The sequence below is a fragment of the Patagioenas fasciata genome, chromosome 2 (genome assembly GCF_037038585.1).
Source record: "Patagioenas fasciata isolate bPatFas1 chromosome 2, bPatFas1.hap1, whole genome shotgun sequence".
NCBI lineage: Eukaryota > Metazoa > Chordata > Aves > Columbiformes > Columbidae > Patagioenas > Patagioenas fasciata.
This window is the reverse complement of record NC_092521.1, coordinates 22,362,792-22,382,750: the sequence shown is the minus strand read 5'-3', so window position 1 is coordinate 22,382,750 and position 19,959 is coordinate 22,362,792. Positions and strand designations below refer to the sequence as shown.

At 35.2% G+C, this 19,959-nt stretch overlaps 1 protein-coding gene across 25 annotated transcripts in view; it reads left to right on the top strand.

Annotated features, from left to right (window-relative positions):
• The window catches only part of RIMS2 (regulating synaptic membrane exocytosis 2), a 466,824-nt gene that overhangs the window by 84,774 nt on the left and 362,091 nt on the right, over window positions 1–19,959 (top strand). For all 25 annotated transcript variants that reach the window (XM_071803874.1, XM_071803876.1, XM_071803871.1 and 22 more), the window contains exon 2: window positions 3,320–3,530. In XM_071803874.1, the coding sequence (XP_071659975.1) occupies window positions 3,320–3,530 (211 nt within the window). The remainder of the gene's footprint in view (window positions 1–3,319; window positions 3,531–19,959) is intronic.

The following is a 19,959-nucleotide window of genomic DNA, read 5'->3' as shown; positions in this document are numbered from 1 at the left end:
TAGAAACTCTTTATTGACCTTGACAGATCAACCCTAACTCTTACGAACAGTTGCTTTTGACACTGAAAATTCTTCTATGCAGCTCTCTTGGATACGAAGTTTTGCAGTTAAAAAAGTTATTGATTAGTCATATAAACCTCATGAACTTTGCCACTGTAACTTCCAGCAGATATGAGTGTGATTCAGGGAATTCATTCTCAAGAGACGAAAATGAGCAGAACTTAAACACCAATTTTCCAGCCTAGCTTTTCATTATCAATTGCTCTTTGGATAAACTCATATCAACTTCTCCTTTTCCTCTAAAATTTATAGCAGTTATTAAAGTGGATACTTGTATTTTTGGAAACAATGAGGAAAAGGAGAGGGATTTTGCACCAGTACAGATAGATGGCATGTGCTATTGTCAAAATACACATATATAAGGGTTATAGATATTGGTTGCTGAGTTTTCTACTTAAATGTTCTTTTACGCTATGGTCTGATGTAATTATCTGGGTTTACCACCAAAAAAAACGCTGTCATGCCTAAGGATGAGGTTTGTGTAATGGATAATCATTTTGGTCTAAAACGCAGCTCATCTGCAGAGCCTGTTTTTCAGTCTTACAGCGTGAATCTTGGGTACTTGAATCAACAGAGTAATTCACTGGAGTATAGGACCTGGGTGCTGTAGTCTTGGGATATGCAAGTTCAGCTCCAGGCTCTGAAGTTGGCCTTGGTACTGGTTCCTTTCAGTTCCCTGGTCACTGAACTCCCGAGCTCTTTCAGGTAGCAATGTTCTTAGTAGAGACGTGAGTGCAGACAACATGAACAAAATGCAGCTTTATTTGTGTTGCATTTTCTGAAGAATGTTATAGATGTATACTAAATGTGCTTCAAATTCTCCACTATTCTAAAGACCTAATTATTGCTGCATGTTATTAGTTTAGTTTGTGGCTAAACCCCTTGCGTCTAGAGAATTTTAAAAAAAAAACATTGATCTATAAATAGAAAAATAAACATTTTCTTTATGGAATTCCTAAAATTAATACTTTGCATTTTTTTTCAAGTGCGTATACTCATCTCAAATGATTCTGCTCAGTAAGCAGAACACATACAGTGTGTAACTGATTATTTAATAGATTTCTGTCTTCTTTGTTCAGCTGTCGATACATGTAATATTTTTCTTGGAACAGAAAAAGATGTAATAACAAATTATTTTGGCAGATAAGTTGTTTGCTACTAGAAGAAGGATTTTAAAAAAACACTCTGTATAACTTCGAAAAGTTTATGCTTTGAGGCAAAAGTTGTGACCTTTACATAGATTCTTGTGCCCAAGGGGAAACAAAATTGAAATTATTTCAGCACATGAGGCTTAAGAACTGGCAAAAGGCTTGTGCTTTTTATGCATCAGTGAGACTGCTATGCAAATAATCATACAAACAAAGACCGTAGATAATAAGGAAATCACAAAACTGAATGTAACCTAAAATAAACTTGAAGTTCAGCATAGATAATATGCTTTAAATGAAGTATATGCAATGTTTGGCAAAATTAAAAGGCAATCAAGGTCTCAGAGATTACATATGTTATTGATGGAAATGGGCCAGGCTACTAACTACCAATTATATACTGTTGTCAGTGTATATGGATGGAGCCAGGCTCTTCTTGGTGACAGACAATGATAGGACAAGGGGCAGTGGGTTCAAACTGGAACACAGGAGGTTCCACTTAAACTTGAGAAGAAACTTTTTCTCAGTGAGGGTGACAGAACACTGGAACAGGCTGCCTAGGGAGGTTGTGGAGTCTCCTTCTCTGGAGACATTCAAAACCCACCTGGACACATTCCTGTGTAACCTCATCTAAGTGTTCCTGCTCTCGCAGGGGGATTGGACTAGATGATCTTTCGAGGTCCCTTCCAATCCGTAACATTCTGTGATTAAGGAAATTGGTATCCTGGATTTAGTTTTTTCCAGGAGATATTCTTTGTTCTATCTTAGGCTTCATGTGTGTTTTTAATAATCTCATCTCAAGAATCTCCTGAAGAAAATCCTAAAGAAAAATAAATATCTTTCGCGCTTTTGACTTAGTATAGCATTAGTGTAGCATTTTAACGTTTCATAGAAAATGCTTCATTTTGGGGGTTTTGCTTGTATCTGTTCAGGGAACTAAATAAACTACTTAAACTAGATTAATAACTTTTAGATTCCTAAAATTTGCAGTCTCTATTAGCAGTATTAGGTGACTTGAATTCCATGGTAAGAATTTAAAGATCGACGTTCAGATGCCTTTAAATCACATGGATAAGAACAAAAGAGAAGGCAAAGTTTTCTTTTGTCTTTGTGTCTGAATCTTACAATACTCCATGTCACATTTTCCAGCCTTTTTTCAGCTAAACAATTATAACTTTCAAAAATGAAAATTAAATTTCCCATTACATCATTTACCTTCAGAAATAGGGGCATTGAGAAAAAACTGCCATTATGGAGCATCCAGTGAGTTGCAACTTTGATCCTAGTGAGGCAGTTTTAACTATCATGTATGGAGATTTGGTTGTAGTCTCAGAAATACGAATGAAGTAGCATGCCTGAAGGAATCATTGCCGTTCTGTATGCACATGGCAGCTGACTATGAATGTACTTCTAGTCTACTGGAAATGGAAGGTAAAATATATGTGTGTGTATCTTAAACTACTGTCCCTGGATTTTACACCTAAGGTAATCTACTTATTTGGCATGTGATGGCCATGCCTATATAATGATACAAATGGCTTACACGATTTATAACAACTTGTTAAACTGATGTAACTTTTTATGGGCTTGCACCCAGTGCTTGAAAAGTGATTGAAAAAGCATTTTTGAATCATTATTCTGTGCAGTATTTTAGGATAAATGAAGATAAGCAGTATCAAGAGAAGATGTTTCCATCTGTCTGGTGGAATTAGGTAAAAGTACACTTGGAAGAATAAATTCGATTTTTTTTTTTTTTCTGCTATTAACCAGTTTATTGTTTAGTGTCATGGGCACCTGTATAACTTAGACCATGTTTCTTACTGTTTTATTTGTAGCTAACAGCTGGTTACATCCTAAAGCGAAGTTAGTTCTCTTTGCAACAACTGGACTGTATGCTGCATGTTAGTGTTGGGCCTCCTCCTAGAATTTAGTTATAATGAAAAGGAAGTAATTCTTGAATGTTACACATCTGGAGCATCATAAATTAAATATATTTACTTTGTTACAGTATTTCTCTCTGACTTGTGTTTTGAATTTATTGCAATTTAGTGATTGCAAAGTATTTGTGAGGTTAAATAAAACAACAGTTAATGATCTCTTCTCTTCTGCAGAAAATTACATCAGCAGTTTGAAATGTATAAGGAGCAAGTGAAGAAGATGGGTGAAGAATCACAGCAGCAGCAGGAACAGAAGGGTGATGCCCCAACCTGTGGCATCTGCCACAAAACAAAGTTTGCTGATGGCTGTGGCCATAACTGTTCATATTGCCAAACTAAATTCTGTGCACGCTGTGGAGGAAGAGTGTCTTTACGGTCAAATAAGGTATGGAGTTATGAAAGTTTAGTAACAAACTTCTCCTAAAGTCAGTATCTCTTATTCATTTCTTATGCACCCAAATCACATAGCTATTGAAAAGGATTTTCTTTAAGGAGGTGATGATATCTGCTTTAGGGACTTTTAAGACATCTGTCCTTATTTCAAATAATTTCCATTTGCAGATAGATTTGTGACTATGGCTTTTAAATTAATACATGCCACATTTCTACTAACAGACTCCTGAAAGTAGAGTTTTTTGACTGGAAGACTGGTGATCTGTATTGGAGACAGGTGGGTGTATCTAGTGATGCTAATGTTGAAACACCAATTATTACAAGTCAGGTGAAAGATTTTTTTTCTTTTCTGCTTGTCCATGGTCTTCTGTACAAGATTATTGTAAAATTAGTGTTAAAACGGTATACACAATATATTATGGAGCTTTTCAGTCTTTATTATCTGTTACACATATACACATAGTTTAGGTATATGGACATATAAATATGCATGCAAACATCAAAATAAATGAAGTAACAACACAGTTACAGCTAGTATACTGCTGTTTGTAACAATAGGTAAAACAGCAATATGGATTTTTAAAAACTTGGACCATAGAGTAAAAAATTCAGCAGAACTGAAGTAGTCACAGAAGACAGTTCTGAGGTCAGTTTATTCAGCATTTCAGATAAAGTGTTCACATCTGATACACGTCTCAAATTCTGACAGACACTTTAGAATACTCATGACGAGACTCAACACATCTTATGCTAATCTTCTGTTGAAACACATCTTCTGTAAATCAATACAATAATTTTTTAATATTTATTGATGTAATCATTTTTTCAGTGTAATTTGTTTCCATAAGTCTATTTCTTTCTGCAATATGTTCATTGTAAACACCATGCAATCTGTAAATATTATCTTAATCTTTTGGAAGGTAGAACACAATGGTATAAATGTTATAAATTTCTTTGTCCAAGATTGAAAGGTAGGCTTAAATAATGGAATCAAGTTTTGGATTGACACAGTATAAAATAATCTGGCATTTCCTGATTATTAAAGTAACCAAGATTATGTGTAAATCTCTTAAACTGCCTTGGATTTTGTTAAGTTAATTTTAAAGTTTTGTCTTCAGTAAGCTCACATATTTTTACTGTTTTTTAATAACTGACTAAATAATGTCTCTGGTAATAAGAGATACAATACTATCTGTATTAATTTAAACTGATTATAAAAGGCAGTCAGGACAGATATGTGAGTCATTATGCCTATTTGCATAGAAATAGAGAAAAAGTGTATTAGGAGGAAGGATTCATCTCCTAATGAAGCGTTCTGATATATCATTTGGACTGTCCCCAGGATGGCTCATGTAAACCAGGTATTTGTCTGACTTCTTTTGACAGATTTCCAATGAGATTCTTCCACACCCTCTTAGGTAATTCTTTCCACTGCTTCACCGTCCTCGCCATAGAAAGCTTTTCTTACTGTCTAACTTAAATCTGCCTTTCTCTAAGCCAACTTCTCCATTCAGTTTTATGAGTTCGTTCTGCAACTCTTCTCAGTTGGCTTTTTTCCTACTACTGTTGATAACTATGTTAGATACGCTTTTCTGTTTCTTATTAATTTCTGTTCTAGATAATTTATGAATATGCTGGACAGGGAATCTCCAGACAGATCCCCCTTGAGACTTCACTAGTGATATCTCTCTCTTAAAAGACCCTGACCATTTATTCCTGTACTTCTTGTAATGCAATCAATTAAGTTTTCTCATGGATTAATTTATTGCTATTCTGTGGCAGCTGAGATTCTTTAAAAGCCTGGAAGCCCAACTCAACAGTATGAGCAAATCCCATCACACTTTCTCTGTGACTCCTTGAAGGAATTCTAATACACATAACAGACATTTATTACCTTTACTAAATCCATTCTGACTTTTCCACATTTTGTCATAAATTATTCATATGCTTGCTAATTTTATTCTCTATTTTGTTTTCTAAAAATCTGTCCAATGCGGATGTCAGGATCACTTTTTATTATTCACTTGATTTAACAATGAAATTCCCTAAAAATGCGTAAATTGGGATCACATTTGCCACCTTTTATTCTTCTTGTCAATGAAAGACTTTGTAATATGTATTGGTTATGTAGCTACATATTTTAGACTTGAGATGTTTTACACTGTATATCTTCTGAATTTAAAAATTTGTTACTGCTTTTTTTGTTGTTGTTGACTCACTTTATAACTTCTCTTTCTGAAATATCAGTTTTAAGTATATCCTCTGGTGCATTTTGCATAAAATAATATTCTAGAGTATCTCTCTAATCACCATGAACATGACTACAATAGATTTAATTTAGACACAGACTGTGGTAGTCTTCTAATTACCATCTGTTTTATGCCTATACACATTATTCCATGAAAATAATTTTTGGTCTACCAGAATTCACCTGAATTCCTTATTTTCTGTTTTCCTTAATGGAGACAACTTCAACTTCTTGAAGGGTGACTTGTAATAACTTCCTGTTTTAACCATGCTAGATTTTCTTTGGTCTTCACAGACATTTTTTTGGCAGGTTATGTATGTCTGATTTGGACCTTGTCTTAAACTGCTTGAAATATTCTTTATCATAATACTAAGTTTCAAGCCAAATTAATGACATTTACACCAGATTCTGTCACTAAATATTTTAGTATAGACCAGTGTTAGCACCATACATCTCAGAAGATGTAGAATTGCAAAGAACTCTTCTCTTCAAAGGTCACAAGGAGGACCACTGCCTACAGAGTTCATTCATGGTCATGAGTAGGGGCAGAGCATGAAAATGTTTGAGTGTTGTCAGAGCATTAGATAAGGATTCTTAGAATGATTGGATGATTTATTTGTTGTTTGGTTACAGTGCCTGAAATTTAAGCATTAAAATTCAGTTCAGACTGAACAAAATTTATCATTATGTGGGATTTCCTTTTAGATCAAACAAATAAAACTATAAAGGGTGGTGCTGCTGCTCTGTACTGCTTATCTCCTTAGTGAATGGAGTATTCATCCAGGATGGGGGCTTTAATTTCTCGAGAGTAAGGGAGCTTGAACTGTCTTCTTTTATCTTTATGAACAATTTCAGATTGATTGAAATGGAAATAACAAATCAGATGATAACAAGCCATAATTGTTCTTAGTAATATAAGTACTGCTTATATGCAAAATATGATACTGTTCTTTTTTAATTTTATACTGATTTATATAGGTAAATACACACTGAGTGAGGCAGTAGACAGCAGAATGAAGTTAATGCAACTGAGAAATTTACATGCTATAATATTGCACAAATACAGCTCCCAGATAGATACAACTTTGTATGCAGTGAATATAAATTCCAACAGCTCAGAATGCCAATTCAGTAAGACCACATTTCGCTTGAAGAGGAAGAAGACAATACTTGCCTGAAAACTTAATTAGACACATGCTGAATGCAACCTGCTATCACTTGCAGCCACTCAAACATCCTTCTCTTTTTATCTTTGAACACCAAAAGTAAGAGATTTTCAGTTGTTTTATCAGACATAGCAACTGTGTGTGAAACACATGATGTGTAAGTGGGGAAGTACTCTCAGCTCCCTCTGGTTCTGTGAAACCTTTGCATTCTGATTATTTCTCTGGAACTATGTTTTATCTTCAGAAAACCATCAAGTTCTCTTTGTTGAGTGATTAAAACTGCAGGACTTGCAGTGCGACCTTCCATATGGAGCTACAAAACAAAATTTTAGTGTGCTTGTGCTAATGCGTAATCCATTTAATTCTTTTAACAATTGACAAGGACCAAAGAATTAGTCTATCACAATGAGGATTTCTAAGTCACTAGGATTTGATATAAACTTAATAATTTCCTATCAATCTTTTTTGTGTGTGTTGTTTTCTTTTTTTTCTTTTTTACTTCCCCCCCCAGTTTAGTCCTTGCAACACCTGTAAAATCTGATAACCTACACATGTATTAATCTTTCAGGGAAATCTCAGTAAAAATATCTCTGAAATTCAGAACACAATCTCGTAATCAGAAGTTTTGAATTCACAACTGGAGGCTGTAAAAGTTATCCTTCTAATTAGAGTGAATGTCGTATCTCAGTCGCTGCATGAATAGAGTTTGTATTATCAAATATGTTAAAGACTTCTGATCTGAAAGCTGGTCCTGATTATGTGAAAACAATGTTAATACCTTAGTGAACATCTGTGGTTATTAAGACATCTATAAAAAATGATCAGCTCCATTTTATTTGAGGTGATCACCCTCTTTAGTCTTTCCAAAATTCTACCCGAATTGATCAGGACTACAGTTCAGCTACTGTACATCATGGTCTTTAGTACTGTTCCTCCTTCCTTCCCTGGAACGGGGTTTGGCTGCCTGTGCTCCTGGGCAGCTCTGATGTGGCGCAGCTGTGACCTCAGCTCAGCCCTGGGGAAAGAGCTGTGGGAGACGGGGCTGCGATGAGCCCTGCCGCAGCCTCCACCCCCTCGCTTGGGAGCTGCTCCTCAACTCAGGCCTCAGCCTTGGTCCCTTACTGGCACAGGTCTGTAGGCTCAGCATCCCAGCCTGGCTCATCACCGTGGAACTGCTGGGGACCTGGATTCTTTGCTGACCCTTGTTACAGTCCTGGCCCCTACCCTGCTCCCCTTGCATGTGTGCTGTGGGACACAATCCTGCTGGTGGGAGCATGGCCCGTCTTGTATCACCTCTTGTACCCTGATTCTGGCCCTGGCCAAGCTGCTGACCCTGCTTGTGCCCAGACAGTGTAGAAGTAGTGCTCTGTCCCAGCAAAACAGTTCCTTAAATTGCTACATTTAATACTAACAGTAAAAGCCTTACCACAACAATCATTTTGAACCAGGAGACATTGCACCTTTCCAGATTGTAAACTTTTCTTGCAAACTAATGCCTATCAGAACTGATATTCAAAGTCTGCATTTCTGTATTGACAGCTGAGGTTCTATTGATTCTTCAGGAGAACCCCACACTTTTCATACAAGCTATGTAGATATGATCATTCCCTTCAAATGACAACTGCAAAAACTATTTATGTTTTTAATTTTATTTATTTGAAACTATTTTAGTTTGGTAGCTGTTTTGAATCTCATTAAGCAGCAGATGATGGTCTCAATTTTAAGAGAGGACAGGCACGCTTGAACTCTTTGCTCTATTTCAAAGCTTTCGAAAATCTGAGAGGTTATTATGATCTTCACACAATGAAGAACTGATAATTTTAGACAAGCTGATAATTTTAGTCACTTAAAGTGAAAGAATACTGTCTTGAAGAGTGGCTTTGACTTATGAAATCAGATGCCAGATTGACCTTCTAACAGATTTCTTTTTTTTAAAAGGATAAGGTGTAGATATTGACTCATTCTAGGTTTGAGATTGGGATGGAATTCCAGTCATTTTGCTAACATTTCTATATGTCTGAATATTCATATTTCCCTGTAAAACTAATAGTAAAATATACTTGCATTTTCAAAGGGAACAGAACAAATACCACTGAAGTCTGACCAATTTGCTGTTTTTTTAGAGAACTTATTTGAGAACTGAATTGAACAATTTCTTAAATGTCTTTGGTGTTGAAGTGACTGACTAGACTGTCTATCATATGGTCAGTCATGTCACTACTTGCATTGTACTTCTCTGAACTCAAGAATGTTTATTAGCAATGTGGAGGAGGCAGCTGAGAAGCTGGAGGTAGTCTGAAGTGTTTAGTAAAGTGTGGTGGCTTGTCTTGAACTTCCCATGTCTTTATATTTCATAGCCTGTTTCCGAAAACAGACTCTTCATCCTGGACATTATTCAACATAGGTAGATTATGTGAAGTGAGTCTTGATTACTGTTATGACCACAGTGTGAATGACAGGATTTGGAGTCTTAACAGTGCTTTCAAAGCCACTGTTTTTTGGAATTACTGCTTTGTGCTGGAAGTGTTTGAGAATCTTCATCAGGCCATTAATTTCTGAGAAAAATATTTAATCTTCTTTTAATATATAGTTTATAAATACATATATATATATAATTTTAATTGTTGCCTCAGTGGTGCTTGTACTTTGGGATAACATTTGAGCTAACAGAGAGTGAGACTTCTACTGATAATATCTTTGATATATGAGAATTATTGATTAGCCATGATTTTTACTAATATAGTCTGAGGTTCTAGGAAATGTGAGTCAGTATGTTCTCTTTGCTTACAGTCTTATGGTGCATTTAGTATCTGTTTTATCTTTCCTGTGACTGAAGTTAATCTGAGTTTTGGAAACTCTTGATCTGAAGACAAATTAAGATTTCGCAAAATGAGAGAGTGATGCAACAGAACAGTATTATCAGATCAATATTTATGAGCCATTAGTTTCTAAAGTTAGAACCTCCTGGCACAAGACTGAGTGTTAGAAAAACTGTCTCAAAACTCTTAAGCTGTCCTTTCTAAAACATACAGCAGTGTTGCACTGAGAGTTTCTTTCTTTCTTTCTTTCTTTTTTTTTTTTTTAATTTCTGAGTCAACCCTGTTATGGGTCTGTATGTATACTCCATTATGTTGTTATTTGAATTTGTTTTCTGGTGTGAATTTACATTTCTTCTTGTGTATTATGGTTTTACTCCTCAGAAGTGTTTTAAAAATCCTCTTATCTTAGGTGAAAACTAAGTGGAGAAATCGATTAGAACATAATTCATACTGTGAGGAGATGCAGGTCATCTGTGTGCTTGCAGAAGACTATTAGAATAATTAATAGGAAAAATTTTCTATATATAATTATCACTTATGATTGGGCTAGACTGGAATACTATGATAGAGCAGCATAAAAGTAGTCAGGACAATGGGTAAATTATATAAGGCATTTTTGAAATAGAGATAAAATTGGGAAAGAAATCCATATGAATGACAAAACAAAATGTTTAGTTGTACTGTATGTAGGAGACAGTTATTTTAAAAGGGTAATATAGCTAGATTTTCTTCATGATTGAGAAAGAATAGAATCATAGAATAATTAACCTCTTGCTCAAAGAGTGTTGTAGTATGAGTTTTCAGAAGGCCTTGCCCCGTTGAGTTTTGAATCTTCAGGAATGGAGACTCTGAGCAACCAGTTCCAGTTCTTGACCACTCTCATGGCTAAAAAATAGAAGAAAAATTTCCTTTTATTTAGTCTGAATTTCCTGTGTTGTAAGTTGTATTTATTGCCTTTTATCCCATGCTTCAGTGTGTATCTTTGAGGAGAATACTACACATAATACTAATTGTCACGAAATGACCAGACTGTGGATCTTATGTAGTGAAAATTATACGGAATTAACACTTTCAAAATAGCATAACTTCTAAGCATTTTCTTCAAATATTATGCACCTTATTTATTGTCTGCTCTAAAGTATTAGGAATAGTGGTGCAGTGCAGAAGATGAAAAGCAGAAGGTAAAACTGAAAACGTTAAAAGTTATTACAACATTAAGGATGTTTTCTTAAGGATCTTGCCCCTTTTGAAAATTTGTATAAGTTTTAACCTCTTTTACTTAATATTTACATTCTTCATTCATTATTGATTGTTTTAAAGATGTTCCCATTTACTAGTTTGAAATACCGCTGTCTGCCTCTCACTTTTGTGAAACCTGCTGCCTTTACTTTTTAATTCAGTTTAATTTATTTAAAATTTTTGTCATGTGCTATTTTACCTACTGTGTCTTATTGAAGTTTATTTAATATTTTCAGGTTAGTTTGTATTAAAATGTTATATTTAATTGCTGTTTGCATCCTTAAAGTGGGGAGCTGGACCATTCTGACTTAATTGCTCTTCTGTGCTGTTACTTGCCTCTTCCTGCAGCTGTGAGACATTCACTCAGAAAGCAACCTAATTAGGCATTTACAATTTAAAAATTTCTTAGCCTCTGCTAAAAATACCTGCTTATGGATTATACTCCTCTTGCATAGTAGGGTATATTTCATCAGAGGTAAGGATTGGGGCACTAGATGTTTCCATTCAAAATATCTATGAGCAACGAGTGCCACTCTTATTGCAATGGGACAAGAAGTGCTGCTAGGAAAGTAGCAGAACACCTGATGCTGTGCAGATAAGTATGTCTTTGCACACAGAGTGATAATGCTTAGAAGTCTTGTGATTTAGATAGCTTTCAATGATGCATCCTATTTCTATAATTGAGAATGCCACCAAAATCCCCAGTGTATTTGAAAATACTTTGATCTTTTACCACTGTACATAAAATCATAGAGTGAGTTGGGTGAGATGGCACATCTGGAAGTTATCTAGACCAATAGCTTGCTCCAAGCAGGATTAACTTTGAAGTTAGACCAGGTTTTCAGGATCTTGTCCAACTGAGTTGTAAAAATCTCCAAGGATGGAGAATTGTCTTTGGGCAATCACTTTTAGTGCTTAAACACTCTTGTGATTTTGTTTTTACTTCTGTCCGATCCAGTCCTCTGATTGTTGTGTTTTGTCCTTTAGCTGTGCATCTTCAAGAAAATTCTGGCTTTGTCTTCCCTATAGCTCACCTTTAAGTAGCTGAGGAATGCAAGTAGTTCCCCTGTTCCCGCAGCCTTCCCTACCCCAGCCTTCTGGCTAGACAACCCTATTTCCCTCATCTTCTCCTTATATATTGTGTGTTCCACTGCCCTGACTGTCTTGGTTGGCCTCTGTTGTATTTTCTCCTGTGTGTTGGTGTCTCTAGTATCAGAGGGAACTGAAAACGTCTATAAGAGCACAAAGTATGTCATATAGGTGTCTGAACAACAAAACTATAAAATGAGTTGTCACCCTTTCTTGGTGAGCAGTTGTATTTCCAACATGGCTAAGTGCTTCATGCCTAGATTTAGTCTCTGTGTTGGCATGTAAAATTAAGGTACCAGAAAAAAAATCATCATTCACAAAAATGGTAAAAAGTTTTGACTGAAAGCATTTTGAATATATTTGTTTTCAAAAGTATTTTTTCATTTTACAATTTTAGGCAGCTAAAAATTCAATTCCTTCAAGGAAAATAATAATGAATGGGAATGTTTGTGTTTAATATTTATGGATATGAAAAAGTGTAAATAACACAGATCTGACATGACATACAGTAAACACTTGTGACAAACTCTGTCGCTTAATGCTTTCGAGCTCTAGTATTTTAAAGATGCACTGAGTTACTAACACGCAGTTATGCCATTATGCACACCTCATGTCTGGTTGCAGTAAACAGACGTTCTTAATTTCGCTGGACTCTTTGCAAGTGCCAAGGGTTGATGCATGCTAATCATTTGTAATGCTGGGGTCCAAGACGTGTAGAGCTAAATTCTGCATCCTTTTTATAAGACACTCCATTTGTTTTATTAAGGTAATTAGAAGATGAATCCCAAATTATTTTTATGAAAATAATTTTCTTTGTGCAATCTTTTTGTACAAATATTTTCTTTGATATATAAAATAATCTCAATTTCACCTATGAAAGGATTAAGAATATTATTAAAATGTCACATTTTTCACGAGATCTTCACCACTTGGGGAAATAAGACAGATATTTATTAATTCCTTTGATATTTGTTTGTTTGTTTTACTAACAAGTTCTACTGCTTGCTTTCAAAATGAAAGTGACTCTTCCCTTCTTTGTCTTTTTTCTGTCCTTTCTTTCTTGCTTTCGTGGATATGAACTCCAGGAGGACAAAGTGGTTAGAGCCTTTTTTCTGTTTAAAGTTCCTTTCTTTTATGGGTGAACTGATTTCCTGGCCCACATTTGCTTTCATTTACACAGGTGTAATTCCTGCTGAAGGCAAGGGGAGTTACTGTCATTGAAATGAAAGCAATGTTTGGCATGAAAGGCTTACCTGTTTTTCAGATAACTTACTAATAACTTGTGAGTTGTTGTGAACATTATGCATGATGTTCTGCTCTGTTTGCAGCTTTTGTGAGCTTGCTCCTACTTTTCCTTTAGTTTTGCAATATGATATGTGCACAGTTTAGGAAAATGAAAGAGGTAATTGTCTCGTAGGTGTTTCTTTTACAAAAATACGAACAAATTTTATCAAAGTGGGATAAAATTTTTGAACTTAAATTTTATTAAATTCTCTCAGCCTGTGGTAGGGATGTTTGTATCACTGATATGTATGCATTCAACATTTTAGCTTGTAACTTTTTTTTTAGCGTAGTAGCTCAGTTTTGATTTTAATGACAATACAATTAGATACCAGTAAACATTAAGAAAACATTTATTTTAAACATTCAGGAATATGCCTGCAATGTCATGGAATTATCCATTAACATATAAATTATTTTATAAATTAAATGGTATGTAGGCATTCCTAAAATATAGTGCACGTATTGTATTGGGCATAATGTTGAAATAATGTTAGATGTTATGCATGTCACTGACACTGCATTTGTCTTGCTAATGTTACACCTACAGTAAATATTTTAATCAGATTTTTATTTTAGCTATGTTTAGAAAGGGTAGTATAAAGCTGAATTTGAGAATAAGCCTAGATATATTTCAATATTTTACCAAATTAAATGTGATTTTTTTTTAAAGAATAGAGTTGAGAAAACTACCTGAACTAGTGTAGATCTGCTCTTCTATGAAAATCTCTCCTGTACTCTAAAGAACTGCAGTTACAAAAGTGACTTCCCTTGGTTGTAAAATAAGCTCCTATTTTAGATGGAGAAAAGAAATTCTTTATCGTTCATAGGCATTTAGTGAATTTGTACACAGCAGAGTATTGTAATACAATAAATGGACTTTTTTTCTAACTGATAGCACTGTCAAGGCTCATGTTTAACTCACATGTATGGCTCAGAAATACACTGCGTTAATACAGAAGCTGTAAGTCACCTGCTGCTTTTGCCCTCTAGGAAAAACATCCTAAATGGTAAACCCACATACTGGTTCCCCAGTCTGTTAGAGCATTACATAGTTTTCTTTTGGCCTGCATCATTAGTTTTTCACAATTAAAAGGCTGTGAACTCGTAGAAGCTACGAAGTAACACCAGTTCCTAGAATATAGAAGTAGCTGTAGGGTACAAAATGTAGATGAACAATTTTCTTCTTGAAGAATTTACATCTGCCGTATAATCTTGTAAGTAACTGAGGCATGCTGACAGTATTCCCAGTTGATTCACAACTGATGTCTGTAAGTTAGTCAATTACATTGTAGCAATATCAAATCCTAAATTTGCTTGGAAAATAGAAGGAGTGAAGTAAGAATGTTGTATGATTATTTAGTCTTACCATGTACATGTGTTAAGGAGGGAGGGGACAGGAATTTCTCTGGCTAATCAACTAGTTAGGTTTTTCCATAAATAATGATGGTGCCTCGAGTCGGTTTAGGTAATGTCTGTTTCTGTTGATTTTGAAATACATGTTTTGCAAGTTATGAAGGCAGAAAGAAAATAAGTATTTTAGGTCAACTTTTTCTCAGCTCCATTGTGAAGGAGGGACAGCAGTGGTATCCATCTTGCTATTGCAGTGCTAACAGGAAGGTTAAAAACCCTGGTGTATTCCATGAAGATACCATCAAAATAGGTCCTTCAAAATAAACAGGATTTTTGGATTTTGTGTGACGCATCATTTACCAGTAGGTTAAGACAGTTAGAGAATCCTTAATGTTACTGGATATCCTTCATTTTCCAGTATTAGCATATCGGAGAAGATGTGAATTGTAGTATTTCTTAAGAGATCTGTTCTGTATTTTGTAGCCATAGAATGGCATGTTCAGTCTACAGGGCTCCTAGATAAAGCTATAGAAACATAGTGACTGTTGGTGGTATGTTGACCCAATTAAACAATATGGATTTGGAAAATGAGGTGTATTCAAAGCAACACATCTGTGGGGAGTTAGAGAGCAGAAAGACATTTTAGTATGTCCCCTGCAAAAGTCTTGTCACATCTTTTGATAAAGATTAAGATTGCAGGGAAAAGCTGGGACAGCACAGGGTGTTGAATGATTGGGACAATCATGCACCAAACTACTGGTGCTATTTATGGTGGTGGGGAATGGAGCTGGATGTGAATTCTGACTGTGCTGTAATGTTGCAAACGTACCTCTAAACATGCACAGAAAGGAACTTATTTTACATAAGAAAACCACTTTGGAGTGTAAAGCTCACTGTGCCTTTTTCCACAATGAACATGGGAATGACTAATGAATGTCCCAGTCCTTCGTTAGTCCGGTATCACAGTATATAAAGAAGTAGTTTTGCAAAATGGAGACCCAGATACGCCAGAAAGGAATAATTTTTGTTAAGTTATAAAAGAGTAAGATCGTGTCTGAGAATGAAACAGTTGATATTTTTTTTTAATTGAAAACAGTGTGGTTAGTGAATTTTTCCTATCTTCTGGATTTTTTTTCTGCACATAACACAGGTACATTTTCAAGGTTTTCCTACAATTGTGTCATGTATTCAATCAAAATGTGACTGTGAGGTAGAGGAATGCGCTTTGAGAAACCAGAGTCAATTAAGGATGATTGAAATGAAGCTTATTTCAAAAAATATTCACAAGATCATCTTCCTTTTACATAGATATTGATGATTATATTGCTAACAAAATAACTTTATTAAAATGAGCAACACCATTAGCTGGAGTAGTGAAATTGTATGGCTATATCATTGAAAATCATGGAAGGTCTAATTAAAGAGATGAGGAACTAAGAAGTGCAATACAGTTTGTGTGAAAACATATTTTCATTGCAAATAGTTGAAAATGAAGAAGTAGTAGCATATTTTAATTCTGACTGAATGTTATCCTGAATTTAAATGAAATTATATACTACATACCTTTACTTGGAGGCAGTGGCTTTAAGGTAATCACTGGTATTTCTGAGGAAAACAAGTAGGTAAGCAACCTGATAAAGAAAGTTTTTGGAAACTGCTGGCAGCAGAAGACATGGTTCCTTCTGATTGAGGTTCCTTTACTTGCTGGTCATGGTCAGGCTTTTAAAAACTTTGATAAAATCCCTGTACAGTGTACAGTTATGAACATTTGAGGTTTAAAAACATCAATTCATGTTTTGTTTTTCAAGTGTTCATTTTGTTATTGTTTGCTTAATAACTGTCTTGGGTACAGATCTAAAAAGACCAGTTTCATGATTCCAGTTAAATGCAACTTAATTAAACTACATGGAAACATTTGCAACAAGTGCTGTTTAAGTCAGTTCTGATGTGTCTGTAGGAGAGGGAAAATCTCTTGCTGGATTAGGCAATGCCTGTTGCTGATGGTGAAATACGGCATGTTGTGGGGTTTTGTTTGTTTTTGTTTGTTTTTTTGTTTGTTTTTATTAGTTTTTGTTAGTGTTTTGTCTGTTGTTTGTTGTTTGTCTTTTTTGTTTGTTTGTTTTGTTTGCTTTTGTTTGTTTTTTCCTCCATCCCTGAAGTTGTTGAATGTTTCTCATAAAACTGGAGTCAACTGAAGAAAAAAAATGAATGTATATGTGTGTTTATGATACAGAGAAAACATGTTTTTTAAAAGCTGAAGGAGAAAGGGGACTTCAGAGAAACTGTGATTCCTTCATGTTCCTGCTAGTGAGGGGAAGTCATTCTCAGTTTTCTTGCACCCCCTTCATTCAGCGCTAGGAAGAATAATTTCCTGAGAAAGCACTGATGGCACTGGAACCTGATCTGGAGTCCATCAGAGAAAGTGGAAAGGCTGAACTACTTGGTATTAGTCTCACAGATCCTAACACAGACCTGTTACTCAAACTGGAAGCAGAAATTTTCTTTTCATAGCTGTATTTCTGCATAAGCAATTAAACACTTTGCTTGCTGGTCATGATCTGGCTTTTAAAAACTGATAAAATCCATGTACAGTCTTTAGTTACAGTCATTTGATGTTTAGATACATCAGTTCATGTTTTTCAAGTGTTGATTTTCAAGGGACATGACATGAAATGGGCAATTCAGTGGAGGTTCTGATATTTTCTCTGTTCCTTCATCTCTCTTACTAGGTTCAGGAAGTTGTTTTGAGGGAAACTGTTTTAATCTGCTCCACATAAATCAAAACCTTCAACAGAACTGTTTATAATTCTGTAAAGGATAAATCTGAGGAGCAGTGCTAGGGAACTGCCTCCTTGTTCTGTCTTTATTTCCTGTGCAATTGGATAAAACATTTGAGACTTACCTTGACGTAAGTCTGCTACCTTTGTAATGTATACGTTTTGAAATACTTACGACACAGACCAATAGCTTGTCTTTAAAAATCAAGTCTTCAACCTTCACCAGTCTTAAGAACTTGCAGAATTTTTTAAATGAAATCTCAGAGAGTTCTCTATGCAAATCCAGAATCAAATGTATTTACTGAATAGTTTACTAGGTTAATTTCCCTAATATCTTGACTGACTTTGTATTTTTATTTGAACTGTAATCATTAAATGAAATGTTAATAACTTTTGAGATTCCTAGACAGAGTTCAGAAAATAGCAGTTAATTTTGGCAAACTTTTAGCTGAAGAACTTTTAGCAAATTCTGTATAAAATTACATCAGAAAAGATTACAAGCAATCATCATAGGGCATTATTCTCCCTCCCTTTGTCTTACTGCAATCCCCAGTTTTCCTTCGCCATGTTCCTCTAAAAGCATTTTGGAGACTTGGCAACTTAGACCTTCATGTCTTGGGCCACTTGTCCCAGGCTGTTCTCTGATCCTATTTCTCATGTATCCATTTGTCTAATATTGTCTCCCTTATCTTACTGTGTTCGGAGCTCACTCTTCATCACTACAGAATGAACCTCCAGCTGCAGAAGGTGTTTTTAATGAACACAGCACTGAAAGCTCATGGTTTTTCTGTCCTCTGTTTCTTGGGGCTGGAGTGCAAAACAAATAAAATGGACTCTCTGTAAATATGTTTAAATACCAAGTTGCTTTCTTTTCTCTCTGTGAAAATTACTGTGATTGCACAGTCAAATAATGTTCTCTACTCAAAAATATGTTACCTAGCTTTCAATTTTCGCTATATTCAGGACCATCATGATGCAATGTAATATAATGTAGTCAGTACACACACACATCGTGTTAAAGTTGCAGATTTAAACTTGCTTGATATCCTTATGAAGACCAGACATAGTCAATGCATCCTACTGATGGCTAAACTGGCATACAAATGTTTTCCCTAAATTAGCTCCCATGTATTGTTAACTTTGATGGCCTTACTAAGATACACTCTCTGTTCGCCATCACAGCCAAGGAACATGGAGATTATACTACACTGTAGTCCAACTTTCTATTAACTCCTCTGAGCTGCTGAAGAACTTGGGGAACAAGGGGAAGGAATGAGAAGGAATGAGAGTTCCTTTTTTTGTTCCCCTCCCTTCACCTTAATGCCCTTTGCCCTATTTCCTCATGCACAGATCAATGACATACACTCCACAGTGTTCAAGGAGAGTGTGTGGTCCTAGGAACTGCCAGTCTCCTTTTCCAGCTTCTCTTGTATTTGAAAGTTATTTGGAAAATAAAACTAAAACAACTCCTTGACACAATACAGCTTCAAAATGATTTTAAATAGTTCATTCTAATGACTACATGGGGTTTTATATCTATGTAGTGAGACTTCGCTTTTGTTAGCAAGGTCCATGCTTGGAGAACACTCTCAGATATGTTTTTGTGCTTAAGAATAAACAGAAAACTAACTAGAAGAGTAAGTCAGAAAATCTTTCTACAGTCATATATGTACTTAGATGAGAAAGAGTTTATGTGCCCAAAAAATTTTATAGTTAGTGTATAAGGTACTAGTTCCTCCTGTAAACCTTGTCCTGTGCATGTATGCTATCGTGTTGTAATTTTGTAGTACAGAAATTAGAAGTTGTTGTTTTACTTTTAAATGGTACTGAATTTCCGAAAAGCATTATAGTTGATTTAGAGAGATGGAATTAGAGGGGCTGGCTTTCATTCTGCTAACTATTTCTCCTATGCTGAAAACACTAGAAATTTATCTTCTGATATCAAACTGTGCAAAATAGATCCATTTTAATTTAAATTCTTCTTTAAGCTATCCTAAAATAATCTTATCTTAAATAGTGTAAGGAAACAGTGTAATAACGATATATACTTTATCATATCAACAAATTTTCACTTTCATGTTTGTTGAAATTAATAGAGCTACTTGCAGTTCTGGAACCATAAGATGAAACAGTTCTTGAGCAGTAAGTTATTTTTGCCACCTCTTGCAATATTCAGAAACCATATCATGTGCTATTAAGTTCGAGGTGTAGACCTTTATCAAAGGTAGCTCAGCAAATTCCTTGTCTCAGTCCCGGGTGTGTAACAGCACACCTAGGACTCTTTGGACACAGTTAGACATTATGGCACAGCGGGGGATGGTATAAATGTTTAATTACCTAGATTCAGCTTCAGTGGCTGGAAACCAGTGCCTATATATATAAATAATGAAGACATTGTTAGTAATAGAATAAAGCAGCAAACCTCCCAAGGTGCATGTGTGTTTGGTTT